The sequence below is a fragment of the Poecilia reticulata genome, chromosome 22 (assembly GCF_904066995.2).
Source record: "Poecilia reticulata chromosome 22, P_reticulata-male-v2, whole genome shotgun sequence".
NCBI lineage: Eukaryota > Metazoa > Chordata > Actinopteri > Cyprinodontiformes > Poeciliidae > Poecilia > Poecilia reticulata.
In genome coordinates, this window is record NC_088851.1 from 11897918 (window position 1) to 11913126 (window position 15209).

At 40.4% G+C, this 15209-nt stretch overlaps 2 protein-coding genes across 5 annotated transcripts in view; one reads left to right on the plus strand and one right to left on the minus strand.

Annotated features, from left to right (window-relative positions):
- The window catches only part of cdin1 (CDAN1 interacting nuclease 1), a 541570-nt gene that overhangs the window by 139298 nt on the left and 387063 nt on the right, over nt 1–15209 (plus strand). The window lies entirely within an intron of this gene.
- The window catches only part of aqr (aquarius intron-binding spliceosomal factor), a 51079-nt gene continuing 43691 nt past the window's right edge, over nt 7822–15209 (minus strand). Inside the window, exons 34-38 of one of the 3 annotated variants that reach the window (XM_081603131.1) lie at nt 14550–14724; nt 12770–12874; nt 10567–12548; nt 9679–9761; nt 7822–8456 (exon numbers count right to left, since the gene is read on the minus strand). In XM_081603131.1, the coding sequence (XP_081459257.1) occupies nt 12285–12548; nt 12770–12874; nt 14550–14724 (544 nt within the window). In that variant the 3' untranslated portion in view covers nt 7822–8456; nt 9679–9761; nt 10567–12284. Of the gene's footprint in view, nt 8457–9678; nt 9762–10536; nt 12549–12769; nt 12875–14549; nt 14725–15209 lie in introns of all 3 variants that reach the window. The other 2 variants (XM_008399793.2, XM_081603130.1) reach the window with 2 other exon arrangements.

Consider the following 15209-nt stretch of genomic DNA (forward strand, 5'->3'; position numbering starts at 1 on the left):
GGAAAAACAGACAAAGTAGTTTAAAAACTGGGCTATTTTTATTTTTATTTTTTTGGCAAGCTGGGACTCACTTCAGGATATTTAGGAGCAAATCCGGGTAGTATATAAAAATGCAATCTAATTAGGTCTCAGATGGCACTTCTGTAAATATTACAGCACGCACTAGGGTCTTCACCTCTTTTTTTTTTTTAGCAAATTCATCTCAGCATGCATTTTGAAGTTAACCTGTTAAGCCCGACGGACCCTCCGAGGGTTCCAGCTGCCATGTGACCTCGACTCGCTCTGTAAACAAAGGCTCCGTGTGCCTTTAAATTTTTTTTTTAATTATTATCCGCTAAAAGAGGCTTTAATCTTTCAAAAACTATTCCGCATAAAGGTTTTGCCCAAAATGTTAAGATTTTAGAGCTATTTAAAAACAGCTGATGAGATTTAAAGGTCCTCGGGCGATGACGCAACTGCCTGGAAAACACCCGATCAGCTGATCATCACGGCCATTTTATGGCTTCACGAGAGAGTGGAAAGACTCTCAGAGTATGGCACAAGATGTCGGCTATGCAAAATCATGACCTTTTTTCCGGAACCCGATCTAAATGTATGCGTAATTTATGCGTTCTCGCTGCGTAAGCATGTGTGGTATACGGGAGTCTGAGCACGTGGAGTTATCTCGGTTCCGTGAGTTCAGTTTTGATTTATTTATGATAAATCGATCATAGCAGCAGAAACTGGACGATTTAGAGGCTTTTGAAGGCTTTTGAACAACAACAGTTTTTCGATTTGCTACGAGTGGAGCTAGCTCTTCTGATAGCTGGTGGGATTCGGACGAGGAGGAAGAGCAGGACACAGCTGACAGACTGGATCTCGGTGATGTGTAAGTTTCCCCCCGCATTTTCACACAATATATTTGATGTTTTGGTTCTATTTATTTATTTATTTCTGTGATTATATGCTTGTAATAACGGCAGGAAGTAAAACCACGTGGTTATTTGTTTATTTATGTTTTACTAAAATATGTTTATTTTACTAGTAAGGATTTCATGTTTACTTTGGTTCATTACTTTGTAATAAACCTCTAATTCTTCAAATACTTTATTTTTATTTATAGTCGAGTGGAAGCCGAACCATCAAGCTCAGGTGGAGCTGAACCTCCCCCACCTCTCATGATTCTTCACCTTCTTTGAGGTAAGATGTCCATTTTTTGGTGGTGATGGTGGTGGTGGATTTTCAAAATTGTTTATTTGCTCTTTTAAATTATTCAAAAAGTATTTTTGACTGTTTTATCTTATTTCAATAAAAGTTTTCTATTTGGAGTCAAAGAAAGAGCTTTCAGGTCATCATTATTATACATATTACACTGTGCACAATGGTACATTTTGCATATAAATGGGGTAAATGTCATGACCAATGGTTATATTATATGTAGAAAGTGTCATTAGGTGGTAATAAGCTATTTAATTTTAACAAACCCCCAGTATTGATGTAAAAAACACATTTGGCACAGTTTGGTGACATTTTGGATAAATGTGCCAAAATGGCCTCTCCGCCTAAGAAATTTCTCACTAATACCATTCTAAAATAAATATGATTCATCTGATTGAGTCCAAATTTGGTATACTTTTACACAACATTTAGATTTAAAAGTCTGTACTACTTTTTTGTGTTACAAATACTATTTTGGTAGTGTTTTCAATGTTTATTTCAAAGAAAATTTTGGCGAGGTTAAAAAAAATGCAAAATATTTTGTATTTTGTCCCTAATATTTCAGGCAGGGTCAAAGCTACAATGGTGCTGACACCAGAAAACCATTCTATGACATCTTACCTTTACAGAGGTACCAAAAGTTTCTTATTAAATCTAATAGCTGTGAGGCTATAAGTGATTTACTTTTGTGTGTTTTTGTCAGGCGGAAATTTATTTATACCCCCTTAGGGGGTAAGAGGTTAAGAGCGAGGTTCTGACGCTGTGTTTCAGTCAGCAAGAAGGAATCTGAAATTATGATGAAAAGCAGTTTGAAATGAAAATGAAACATTCATGTGGGTAATTTGAATAAGCTACAACACTGGCAGATTTATAGGTAGGCAGCTCAGTAAGATTATTTGAGAGAGTATTTATGGGGGTTTCTGAGGACGATATCCGGAGCTATTTTGGTCCTGACTCAGGCTGTGGTGATGCCAGTCAAAATATTAAGACAGCTTCTAAGTTGTTAAGCAAAGTACCCTCACACCTCGCCTTGACAAATACAGTTAAACAGACTTTTGGTCTAGTATGTGCAGAAATGCTGTCAATGTGTTTGAGTGAGCCTCTGCTGCAGAAGAGAAAAAAAAATCTGTAATTCTCATGATATTGCTGAGGCAATTTTGCCTGGCTTCAGGAAAGCTGTTCTGAAAGTCAGTCAGCATCACTCACATCAACTGATATCAATAAGAAACAGATCAGTTGTATTTATCGAGGTGCATCGGTTTTATATTTAAGGGGCGTTATAAGGTTTTCATGGAACAGTAAAAGTTGGAAATGCTGGGAAAAAGCATTTCCACCTTTGCTTTAAAGAAGCTCTTTCAATCAAGTAAATGGCTAATATGTTGTTGATGCAATCAGTAACAACATATTAGCGATAGCCATGTTAATATTTCTTTTTGCAATATCAAGACAGGAATCTGCACTGCTATGCGATGAAGACTTTTGGTGGTGTCTAAACATGTTCAGACTCATTTCTGCAGCAAAAAAAAAAAAATCTACCAAGCAGATCCATCCGTCCGTCCGTCCATCCATCCATCTGTCCATCCGTCCGTCCCCCACCCCCCCCCCCCTAAAAACATAAAAATTTTGTGAGCACTTATAACTGGATGAATGTGAACGCGCAGGACACAAACGGAAACAGACGGAGGATTAATTAACGTTACAGGAATTTATCTGGACATCAGTTTTTACTTAGAAGAACCCAGACTGTCAAAACTTTAGTCCCAAAAGCCCAAGAACCTTTAACTGCTTTCAAGCTTTCGTTTTATTAGAAGCACTCAGTTTACTTTCAAGAAGTTTCCTTAAAAGATGGAAGCTTGGATATGTGAACCGAACCATTAGCCAGAACTTTCAGAACATTTGTTATTTTTTCTGTAAAGTCACAGTTAGTTACAGTCATGGACTGTGTATGAATTAGTTAATTCCTAAAATAACATTAAAAGATGTTATGATGTGCTTTGAAAGATATTCCGTTTGGGTCCCAACACTATAGCTTGTCCTTTGAAATTTGCTGGAACGTCTTCAGTTTACTCTTCAAGTTTATTAGCTTTCTCCCCCTTTGTGTTAGTAAGATTTCAGCTACTTTGTTTGTGCTTTTGAATGTTAGAAGAGCCACTTTGCAGCTCATGCCATACATCTGTGTCAGTGTAGACTTGACTATCGCTAACAAAGAACCTGATAAGGCAGACGGTGATATTTCAGCACAGCTTCTACCATCGCCACCATTTAGCCTACACCAGAGAGACACTCTGCAACGCAGTGCAGTGCAGTGCAGTGCAGTCAGAAACAGAAAAAGGTTATCAGGATTTATGCTGAGCCTTTAAATTCATTAAGAATACGGCATTCGGTAATTCTACAACTGTCAAATACGCAATATGAAACCATTCTGATGATGAGCAAACTCATCATCAGAGTTTGCTCCTTCATTGGCTGTCACTTTAGCATCCATCATGGGTCATCAGGGTCAAAGTCTGGCACAAGCACTAGGTCAGGATTCAACCAATTTCTATAATCTGTGTGAAAATGGAAGTCTTGTAGTGCCATCTGATCAGCTTGATTCTTGTTAGGTATTTGGATGTATAGCATGTCATCAACTCATATATACACAAAGCAGAGTTAGACTTCTTTTCCCTCAGTGGTCTTAAAAACATTTTATTTTGGTGCTGCTGCTTGTAGCAGTAGGGAAAGAGTAGACTGTAGTGATCATGCAAAAGGTTAGATGTTTTCAGTAAGACGCTGCAGATCTATTAGTCTGTTGTGGACGGTGTTATCTCTTCTCCCATCATCTGTTGAGGTAGCAGCATCAGAGCAGTGGCCTTAAAAAGCTCAACACGCTAATAAAGAAGAATTGCTCTGTTCTGAGGACTGGCTGTAGAACCTCTGGAGATGATTGTGCAGAGATGAATTCTTCATAAAATGAACGTTACGTCAACCTGAGCATGTTCTTTACGAGGCTGTGAAGCACAACAAGGGGTTTTCAGTCAGAAGCTTTTAAGAATTGATGTAGTACTGTCCGCTAGAGAAGATCTTACTACCATCTATAAAATCTCTCTCAAGAAATGTGTATAAAAAAGAATTATGATTTTCTTTTCAGTTAGTAAAGTATTACTAGTATTGGAACTGAATTGAATAAATTAATTATTAAACACAGCATGTGTGTTATAAGATTAAAACGTTGTTCATATGTCAAACCGTCACATTTTTTTTCCTGTTTGCTTCCTAATTAAACAGCACACAGTACGAGTCAATCAGCAACCACAGAGGACGAGCTCAAAGCAGTTTTAATCACATTCTAGGTTTCAGTGCAGTGCTTTACAAGTCTAAACAGTTCTATTGTTAAAATGCCATTTCCATTCTTATCTTCCGCACGCAGTGTCACCGTGAATTATACAGAGAGCATGGACCATGAATGCAAAGCCTATTTTCTTGCGCACCAAACTGAAATCCGAGGTTAATTAGGTGTTAACAGCAGAGGTGGAAACCAGCGTTCAAACTTTTTTTTGGTCGCAGAGGTTACAAGACAGAATGCCAGATTGTCAAATGCCACTCGTTACAAAATAAAACAGACACCATCGGCTCCTATCTCTGTGAAGAAGCTTTGTCGCTACGGAACGGGGGTTGCCTGTGTGACCCCCCCTGTGTGATCAGGTCCTGATCACTCAGGGTGACTCTCAGCACAAAGGCTTGCAGTGCCTCATGTTGTTGGCACAGGTCCGGCCCACGTTGGCCCCCTCCAGCAGTAAGTCAGAAAGTCGATCAAGGCCAAGGCAGGTGGTGAGGGGGCTGATGAGACCATAGAGACCGCCTAAGGTGATGCTGATTGGCCAGCCAATGCACAGCAGCACCACCAGCCAAATGATGCACCAGAAACACGAGCCACAACTCGCCATCCTGGTCTACAGGAAAAAACAGAAATCGGTTAGAATACAAATTAAAACATAGACAGGAATTTGTATAAACTGCTTCAACTTTGATCCAGTTCTAGTGTAACACCATCTTTCTGAGATCGTTTGAGCGAGGTTCTGACGCTGTGTTTCAGTCAGCAAGAAGGAATCTGAAATTATGATGAAAAGCAGTTTGAAATGAAAATGAAACATTCATGTGGGTAAATTTGAATAAGCTACAACACTGGCAGATTTATAGGTAGGCAGCTCAGTAAGATTATTTGAGAGAGTATTTATGGGGGTTTCTGAGGACGATATCCGGAGCTATTTTGGTCCTGACTCAGGCTGTGGTGATGCCAGTCAAAATATTAAGACAGCTTCTAAGTTGTTAAGCAAAGTACCCTCACACCTCGCCTTGACAAATACAGTTAAACAGACTTTTGGTCTAGTATGTGCAGAAATGCTGTCAATGTGTTTGAGTGAGCCTCTGCTGCAGAAGAGAAAAAAAAAAATCTGTAATTCTCATGATATTGCTGAGGCAATTTTGCCTGGCTTCAGGAAAGCTGTTCTGAAAGTCAGTCAGCATCACTCACATCAACTGATATCAATAAGAAAACAGATCAGTTGTATTTATCGAGGTGCATCGGTTTTATATTTAAGGGGCGTTATAAGGTTTTCATGGAACAGTAAAAGTTGGAAATGCTGGGAAAAAGCATTTCCACCTTTGCTTTAAAGAAGCTCTTTCAATCAAGTAAATGGCTAATATGTTGTTGATGCAATCAGTAACAACATATTAGCGATAGCCATGTTAATATTTCTTTTTGCAATATCAAGACAGGAATCTGCACTGCTATGCGATGAAGACTTTTGGTGGTGTCTAAACATGTTCAGACTCATTTCTGCAGCAAAAAAAAAAAAATCTACCAAGCAGATCCATCCGTCCGTCCGTCCATCCATCCATCTGTCCATCCGTCCGTCCCCACCCTCCCGCCCACTAAATACATAAAAATTTTTGTGAGCACTTATAACTGGATGAATGTGAACGCGCAGGACACAAACGGAAACAGACGGAGGATTAATTAACGTTACAGGAATTTATCTGGACATCAGTTTTTACTTAGAAGAACCCAGACTGTCAAAACTTTAGTCCCAAAAGCCCAAGAACCTTTAACTGCTTTCAAGCTTTCGTTTTATTAGAAGCACTCAGTTTACTTTCAAGAAGTTTCCTTAAAAGATGGAAGCTTGGATATGTGAACCGAACCATTAGCCAGAACTTTCAGAACATTTGTTATTTTTCTGTAAAGTCACAGTTAGTTACAGTCATGGACTGTGTATGAATTAGTTAATTCCTAAAATAACATTAAAAGATGTTATGATGTGCTTTGAAAGATATTCCGTTTGGGTCCCAACACTATAGCTTGTCCTTTGAAATTTTGCTGGAACGTCTTCAGTTTACTCTTCAAGTTTATTAGCTTTCTCCCCCTTTGTGTTAGTAAGATTTCAGCTACTTTGTTTGTGCTTTTGAATGTTAGAAGAGCCACTTTGCAGCTCATGCCATACATCTGTGTCAGTGTAGACTTGACTATCGCTAACAAAGAACCTGATAAGGCAGACGGTGATATTTCAGCACAGCTTCTACCATCGCCACCATTTAGCCTACACCAGAGAGACACTCTGCAACGCAGTGCAGTGCAGTGCAGTGCAGTCAGAAACAGAAAAAGGTTATCAGGATTTATGCTGAGCCTTTAAATTCATTAAGAATACGGCATTCGGTAATTCTACAACTGTCAAATACGCAATATGAAACCATTCTGATGATGAGCAAACTCATCATCAGAGTTTGCTCCTTCATTGGCTGTCACTTTAGCATCCATCATGGGGTCATCAGGGTCAAAGTCTGGCACAAGCACCTAAGGTCAGGATTCAAACCAAATATTCTATAATCTGTGTGAAAATGGAAGTCTTGTAGTGCCATCTGATCAGCTTGATTCTTGGTTAGGTATTTGGATGTATAGCATGTCATCAACTCATATATACACAAAGCAGAGTTAGACTTCTTTTCCCTCAGTGGTCTTAAAAACATTTTATTTTGGTGCTGCTGCTTGTAGCAGTAGGGAAAGAGTAGACTGTAGTGATCATGCAAAAGGTTAGATGTTTTCAGTAAGACGCTGCAGATCTATTAGTCTGTTGTGGACGGTGTTATCTCTTCTGTCATCATCTGTTGAGGTAGCAGCATCAGAGCCAGTGGCCTTAAAAAGCTCAACACGCTAATAAAGAAGAATTGCTCTGTTCTGAGGACTGCTGTAGAACCTCTGGAGATGATTGTGCAGAGATGAATTCTTCATAAAATGAACGTTACGTCAACCCTGAGCATGTTCTTTACGAGGCTGTGAAGCAACAACAAGGGGTTTTCAGTCAGAAGCTTTTTAAGAATTGATGTAGTACTGTCCGCTAGAGAAGATTCTTACTACCCATCTATAAAATCTCTCTCAAGAAATGTGTATAAAACAAAGAATTATGATTTTCCTTTTCAGTTAGTAAAGTATTCTAGTATTGGAACTGAATTGAATAAATTAATTATTTAAACACAGCATGTGTGTTATAAGAATTAAAACGTTGTTCATATGTCAAACCGTCACATTTTTTTTCCTGTTTGCTTCCTAATTAAACAGCACACAGTACGAGTCAATCAGCAACCACAGAGGACGAGCTCAAAGCAGTTTTAATCACATTCTAGGTTTCAGTGCAGTGCTTTACAAGTCTAAACAGTTCTATTGTTAAAATGCCATTTCCATTCTTATCTTCCGCACGCAGTGTCACCGTGAATTATACAGAGAGCATGGACCATGAATGCAAAGCCTATTTTCTTGCGCACCAAACTGAAATCCGAGGTTAATTAGGTGTTAACAGCAGAGGTGGAAACCAGCGTTCAAACTTTTTTTTGGTCGCAGAGGTTACAAGACAGAATGCCAGATTGTCAAATGCCACTCGTTACAAAATAAAACAGACACCATCGGCTCCTATCTCTGTGAAGAAGCTTTGTCGCTACGGAACGGGGGTTGCCTGTGTGACCCCCCCCCTGTGTGATCAGGTCCTGATCACTCAGGGTGACTCTCAGCACAAAGGCTTGCAGTGCCTCATGTTGTTGGCACAGGTCCGGCCCACGTTGGCCCCCTCCAGCAGTAAGTCAGAAAGTCGATCAAGGCCAAGGCAGGTGGTGAGGGGGCTGATGAGACCATAGAGACCGCCTAAGGTGATGCTGATTGGCCAGCCAATGCACAGCAGCACCACCAGCCAAATGATGCACCAGAAACACGAGCCACAACTCGCCATCCTGGTCTACAGGAAAAAACAGAAATCGGTTAGAATACAAATTAAAACATAGACAGGAATTTGTATAAACTGCTTCAACTTTGATCCAGTTCTAGTGTAACACCATCTTTCTGAGATCGTTTCCTCTTTAACAAATTACTACTTTTCTCAAGAACTGGCAGGGGAGAATTCCTTATTTGTCTCATGTCACCTATATCTAAGTGCAACACGTGGAGAGGGCTTGAATTCAAAAATAGAAGATGGTAATGCGCAAATTCTGTCTATGTTAACTAAAAAGTAATACTTTTACTTTAACTTAAATATGACATCTTTTAGAGTAAACTGTGAAGAAAAAGTGTATGAGTTGTGAAACAAATTGCTTACAGATATATTTTATGGGTCAGTGGCATGAATAGTTTTGTACCAAAAAAAAAACAACAAAAATAACAACATGCATTTAAAACGTCATTTAGAATCAACTACAGAGGAAAGGACATGGTTTGATGAGAATTTCACATAATGCGCAACATTAATTCAGTAGATATAAAAAGTCTACAGACCTCGGTTAAAATGCCATTTTTTTTATGTGCTTGGAAATTGTTTTCTAACCCTTTCCTGACTGATACATTGTCATACGTCTCTCTGACTGCTCTTTTTCTATGGAATTCAATTTGAACGTCATTTGTCGTTCGTGGTTTAGGTGTGAACTGATTCCTGTTTGACACTAGGTGAGAATGTGGTGGTTATTTCTGAACACAGTCATATCCTGTGTCTCGTAGGAGAGAGCATACAGTTACATTATAAAAACATCATAAGAACATGGCACAGTGAAATGGGTGTCTAGACTTCTTTTTCCACTGTACGTAGCTTACCAGCATAACAATTTAACAGTACCAAAACTTAAATATTTTTGCAACGAGTTTAATTTTCATAGTGTGTGACTCTATCACTATTAGTTCTTGCATCTGGCTTTGAAAATAATTGAGGTTGACTATTTAGACCACACAGGACAAGAAGTAAATGTTCTTCTGTTGTGGTGAGAGATTATCGGTATGAGATGGGAATTGTTGTTGATCTAGAAGAGCTTGTCGGGATCAGACAGTCGCTTTTACAAAGCCCGATATGCTGACAGCTCCGAGCGATAGCCACCATGCCTGTCTGTCGAGGTCAACTGACCATTGAATGACACGGTGTTGAAGAGGCACGTTAGTCACCCACTAATAGCAGATCAGCAAACATCATTCAGGACCTTTATAATAAGCAGAACTGTCAGCACAGATAAACAGCGACCAGGAGTTGTAATGTGCTGCTACTCTCGGCCTGCTGCATCATCTGTAGAGAGACAAAGTTTCACTTGGTAAAGTGTGCAGGTCTCAACTTTTCCTTTTTGTCACCACTTTGAACGGGTTTCAAATGCGGAGTGTGGCTTTAAATATTTCCTGCGATAAAAATCCACCAGAGAAAACTTGGCCCGCAGCCCAGCCTTGAAGTTAAGATAGTAGATCTGATGGTTTTATGAGTGTGAAAGTATTGTGTGCTGTCAGGTTGATTCTTTAAGCTTGTTAAAGCTTTAAGACACAGTGGTCAGATTTCTCCCCCACCAACTCCCTGCAGGCACTGCTGCCTTAACTCCGTGCAACGTGTAATTTCCTGTTTTGACAGCACTGTCATGTAGGGTTGGCCAATAAATTACATGTTCTTGCACGAGCGTGTCTCATGGTGCATCCCGTGCTCTTAGTAAACACCAGCATGTTGAAAAGAGAGGGAAAACACACAAAAATGAGCAACAAAATTACAAGTTTTTACAGTGGAGAAGAACAGCGCATAAAATTACAAGATTACTGATATCAGATTAAAAAAAATTCAATTTAAAACTTTGAAATTTATACAGCTGTAAACTCTTAGATATTATGAAATTATCTTTTTCACAAAAAAAATCCCACAAAACATTTAATAATAAATCTTATTATTACACATCACTCGACAGGAAGCGCAGCAACAATCAATCTACTTCTGTTATGTTAAATGCAGTTAGTGCAATTTTATATCTAAACAAAATGTTAGGAGTGTCAGCTTTGCAAAAAATAGCTATTAACCTAGAGAATACCTGTCCTGTGAGTATAAAAGACATGTTCACCTTCAGCACAGACAAGGTTCTGGAGGAACTGAGCGGCTGCTTTTCCTCACGCTCGGACAAAACTCTCCCAGATCCTTCCTCAGACTTCCAGGGAAGATGTTTGTAAGCAGTAGTCACTTCCCACCGGTTTGCCTCTAATCTGCTCCAACGAGGTGCCACAGCAGCTGGACTGTCATAAGGCCGGCTGAGCGAAAAGCTAACGGGACGTCTGATCGGAGGGAGGCCGTTGCACAATGAAGCTATTCATGTGACTCAGGGGAAGGATATGCCTGGTGTCATGAGACTTCAGCTCTTTGGTGATATAGCGAGATGTCGCGAACCTTGAGGTTTTATGTGACTGACAAAGATAAAATAACGGATGATTGTGGGGTGGAAAGTAAATGATTCATGGATTTTTAATAGGTCGGTGTGCATTTTTATGTAGCCTCCCTGACTTCCACTTCTTCTTTTCTAAATTGCTCACACTCTGAGTGGAGATGAACTGTGAACATCAACTTTTGAGACATCTCAATTGGACTTAGATCTATGCTTACAATTACACATTTTTTCCATTATCTGCAACCAGCTTTGAAGAGAACTTAGTAATTGTTATAACCCAACCCTGAATTAAACTCAACTTGCATTTAGGCTCATCAGAGGGGCAAGTAGCTCAAATGCATGAATTTTCAGGCACTCAACCATCATTCCAATCCTTACTCCAGGAAACAGAAAGCCCTACCCACTACTGCCCCCGCAAAGTCCAGTGAACCTTCACCTCGACTGCCCTAAATTTTAAACACAATACGGCGGAAAAACAGACAAAAGAATTTTCATGGCTTTACAGTCGACTGCAGAAAACGTGTCTCTCCACATCTATCAACACACGGTTCTCCAGCAGGTCCCTGAACTGACCGAGGCACAAGCAGCTGTGCAAGCTGACCTGCTGCGCTAACAGGCAGCCTGAGGTGTGATGTAACGACGACCAACCTCTCGTGCATGAAAATGAATACATTTCCAGTCTGCGTTTTCGCCTGCAGGGTTGTGAACCCCGTTAAATTAATTATGATTAAGAGTTTATGTCTAAACGGTCAAGCATTGCTTTAAACCTGGATTATAGATGCCGCTCTTGATTTCAACACCAATATGTCGTCTTTCAGCCGATCTCGTCCCTCGTAGGAACCGCTCTGCAGCGGAAGTGCGTGTCTTCGGTACTGCACACAGATGTATGAATGGTGAAGGATTTACTGTTGCTGGTTGAGTGACTGTGCTTCTCGAGGGCAGGGTGAAATCCCCCAGCATGCACACAGGCTCCTGGGTGAAGTGACTGACCTATAAATGCAGCTTAGTAGCAGCCAGCGCTGCTGGTTTGGGTTGAGCCAGTCACAGCAGAGTTAAGGTTACCATGAATGGATGAGCGTATCATGACACAGAGGTTATTTGATAGAGTGAGAGCGCGACGATGATTATGTTTGGAGGCAAAGTGCATTATCAGCTTTGGTAGCTGCACATGAAGAAACAAGCCAGTATAAATAAAACGATTTTAGTTTTTTTTTTTCTTCTTTTTTTTAATAAAGTACTAATGGTTACAAAAATCATCTGCTTTAAAAAAAAAAAAAAGAAAGCAAGAAAACATCACAAGGATCTTTGAGAAGTAGAAAACAGATTCAGTATCAATGTCGTCACACGTTTTCAATGAGAAATCTAATTTGTCCGTGTGTAGCAGTCCACTAACGGATCCGCTACTGCTCTTCGTCGTCGTCCTCTTCCTCCTCACTGTCGCTGTCTCTGCCCGGATGCTCTGGCATCTTCGTGTGGTCGACTGTTTCCTGGTCCCCCTCTTCCTCCGCGGCCTTCTCTGTGTTTGGCTCGGGGTTTGCAGCTCCTGGTGTTTCCTGCTCCATGGGAGTTTCTGGCTGTGGTTCTGCGGAGCTACCCTGCTCTGTCTCGACTGCAGCGTCTTCCTGAGATTGTTGTGGAGGCATAGCCAGTTTCTGCTGTCGCTGCTGAGAAAGCCAAAAACACACAAGGATTTCTAACAAATGAAATATTTTCACGCAGTAATTTTGGTAAAATGAAAAGAGTTGTTCTTGACACTTGTAAATAAAAATGCTATTTATTTCTTGGTTGGAAGTGAACATTACTTTTTAGAATAGTAGTGTCAGAAGTGGTTATAATTATTATGATTTTTTTACATTCTAAGAAAATGACACTGAAAGGTGTTTACCTGTCTGTACTTCTGGGAGGTCTGGATCATGTGCATGTACATGTTGTACACAAAGTTTGTCATCTCTGGCATGTCCTTGATGATCCGGTCAGGCTGCTCATCCCTCTAAAGGAGAGGAGGAGGAGGGGGAGGAGAAAAAGGCAATTTGATGATTCAGAATAGTAATGAAATCAAAAACTCCTTGTATCTTGTTAGGGATCATTCATTAAGTTACCAATGGAGGTTTTATAGATTTACAGCAAAATCAGTGAGGAAATTACATTTTATCCCCCAAACACAAATTTTCCTTGCAGCTACCACTTCTCACTGGCTAATGAAACCAAGTGCAGAATGCAGAGTCAGTAATTCCACAACATTAGCAAGCAGACCACTTCTTGCAGCCTAAACTGCGGAGAGAGATGAGCAGAATATTTTATCTGCTGATAGACTTTTGCTTTGCTAACAGAGAAGATCCTCACAGGAATCCTGCTGGCATCACGTCAAAGTCTGAGTCACTTGATTACAACTAAATGTGGAAGATTTCTCTGTAGCAAAAAGTTAATAAAACATGTTGCTTTACTGTAATTCAACTCACTAAACATGCAGCGTCATGAAAGATCAACTGTTCCCTTATATGACTCTTCTGTTTTTGTCACATTTAACCTCTTCAGATCACAGAATAAATTGTAAGAACAGACGATGCTAATCGGAGTAAATGCAAAAAGCAATTTTCAAATGATTATTTCAACCAGAAAAAAAAAACCTTTGTTAACCAACCTGGCCCTTTGCGGAATGAGTTAATGATTTACCCAACAGTTTCCAGCCAGCAGTTGCTGCTCATTTTATCACAATATTTACCTGCAGTGACGTTGTCAACATCTTCACCACTCCGCTATTTCGTCTCAGTTTAAATATAATGGTCTTCATTGGTGTTCACTGCTGTCCCAAATAACCTAAGATGATTTTATAACCTTTTTCAGATCAACGTGTTGGTCACTCTAGTTCTCATCTGTTCTTAAATGTCTTCAATTCAGAACAGAAAAAGTTTTGAGATTTTTGGCCACCTTAATGCTGTACAACAGCTACTAATTGAATGATTTTTATTAGTTAGTTGTTGCCATATGACCATGATAGTCTGGATAGCTTTTTCAAATTAATTAATTTAAATGACCTTAAAATATAATTATGTATCTGTACAATGTAAACTGCATTGCTGCAACACTGTGTGCAAATACTCCTGTGGACCAAGTCAGGCCAAATTGCTTGTTATCCTTCTGGTCGGGCGGTGTCAGACAAAATCTGCGTGTGCGTGTCAGCAGCAAAGGTTTACCGACTGTAGATGGACAGGCTAAGCAGGGGCCGCATGTGTGTACCCAAAAGAGCTGTCCCTCGTGGGGATGAACGCTCGAGAGTCAGAGAAAGTGTCAGAGGCTGTGGGGTATTTTAGACTGCCCTGTTGCCACAGTGCACCAGCCACTGAGATGACCAGACAACAGCCGTGTCACGCTGGTCTGGCCCAAGGTTTTATTGTTAGATCTTTGGGAGTTAAAAATAGCCAGGCCTGTGCTTCCCATACTCACAAAGGGCCCCTGCACACTGATGTTAACGGATCAATCTCTCTGGGAAAAGCAGCAGAAGGTATAATAATAATGGTCGAGTGGAACCGGATGGAGAAATAATTTAAGGAAGAGGAGACTAGCATGGATCTCGGTGCATTTGCCTGACTCGCGATAAGGAAGGTAAACGGATTACAAGAGAATAATTGATCCAGAGCGCAGAGCATGCATGTGGATGTACATACATGCTGTTCCTGGCTGTAGTACTCGTGCGGCCTGATGTGGAGCTGCAGTGGTCTGGCAGTCAGTTGCTTGAAGGCGGGAGTCAGCTCGAAGCAGTTCTCGAACAGTGACACCCGAGCAAAGATGTACAGACCCAATCTGGCTCTTGACATGGCGACCACAAGACGCCTCACATCCCTGTGGAGGGAGGAGAAAAAAAACAACTAAAAAACAGCCCAGAATTGGTTTGACATGAAGGGGGGGGGGTATATTCAAAGAGACATGAGTGGGAGGGGAAGAGAATGTACAGAGGAATAGCTAAAACTTAAATCAGGGTTAAAGGATACAGTAAAGACGGAGGGAAAAAAAGGCAATGTAGCGTGGGAGGAGGGGAGGTTTAAGGAAGGATAAGAGGGACTAGGTGAGTGGGACAAATATAGAAGACGAAAAATAAAGGGAGGCAAGAGGGAACATAAGCAGAGGAAGTGGGAGAGTAGAGGAAGGGGCAGATTTAGGTTACTTTTTCTTGCCATTTAAGAGAATTAAGAGATTAAAAAGGACAGAGGAGTAATTTCTCTATGAAGAGAAAAAAAAATCCCACTTGGCTTGTTCTAACACATTTGTTAATGTACTGTGGTGTCAAGGAACTCAACAGAAAATCTAAATACAGCCCCCCTTCAAGA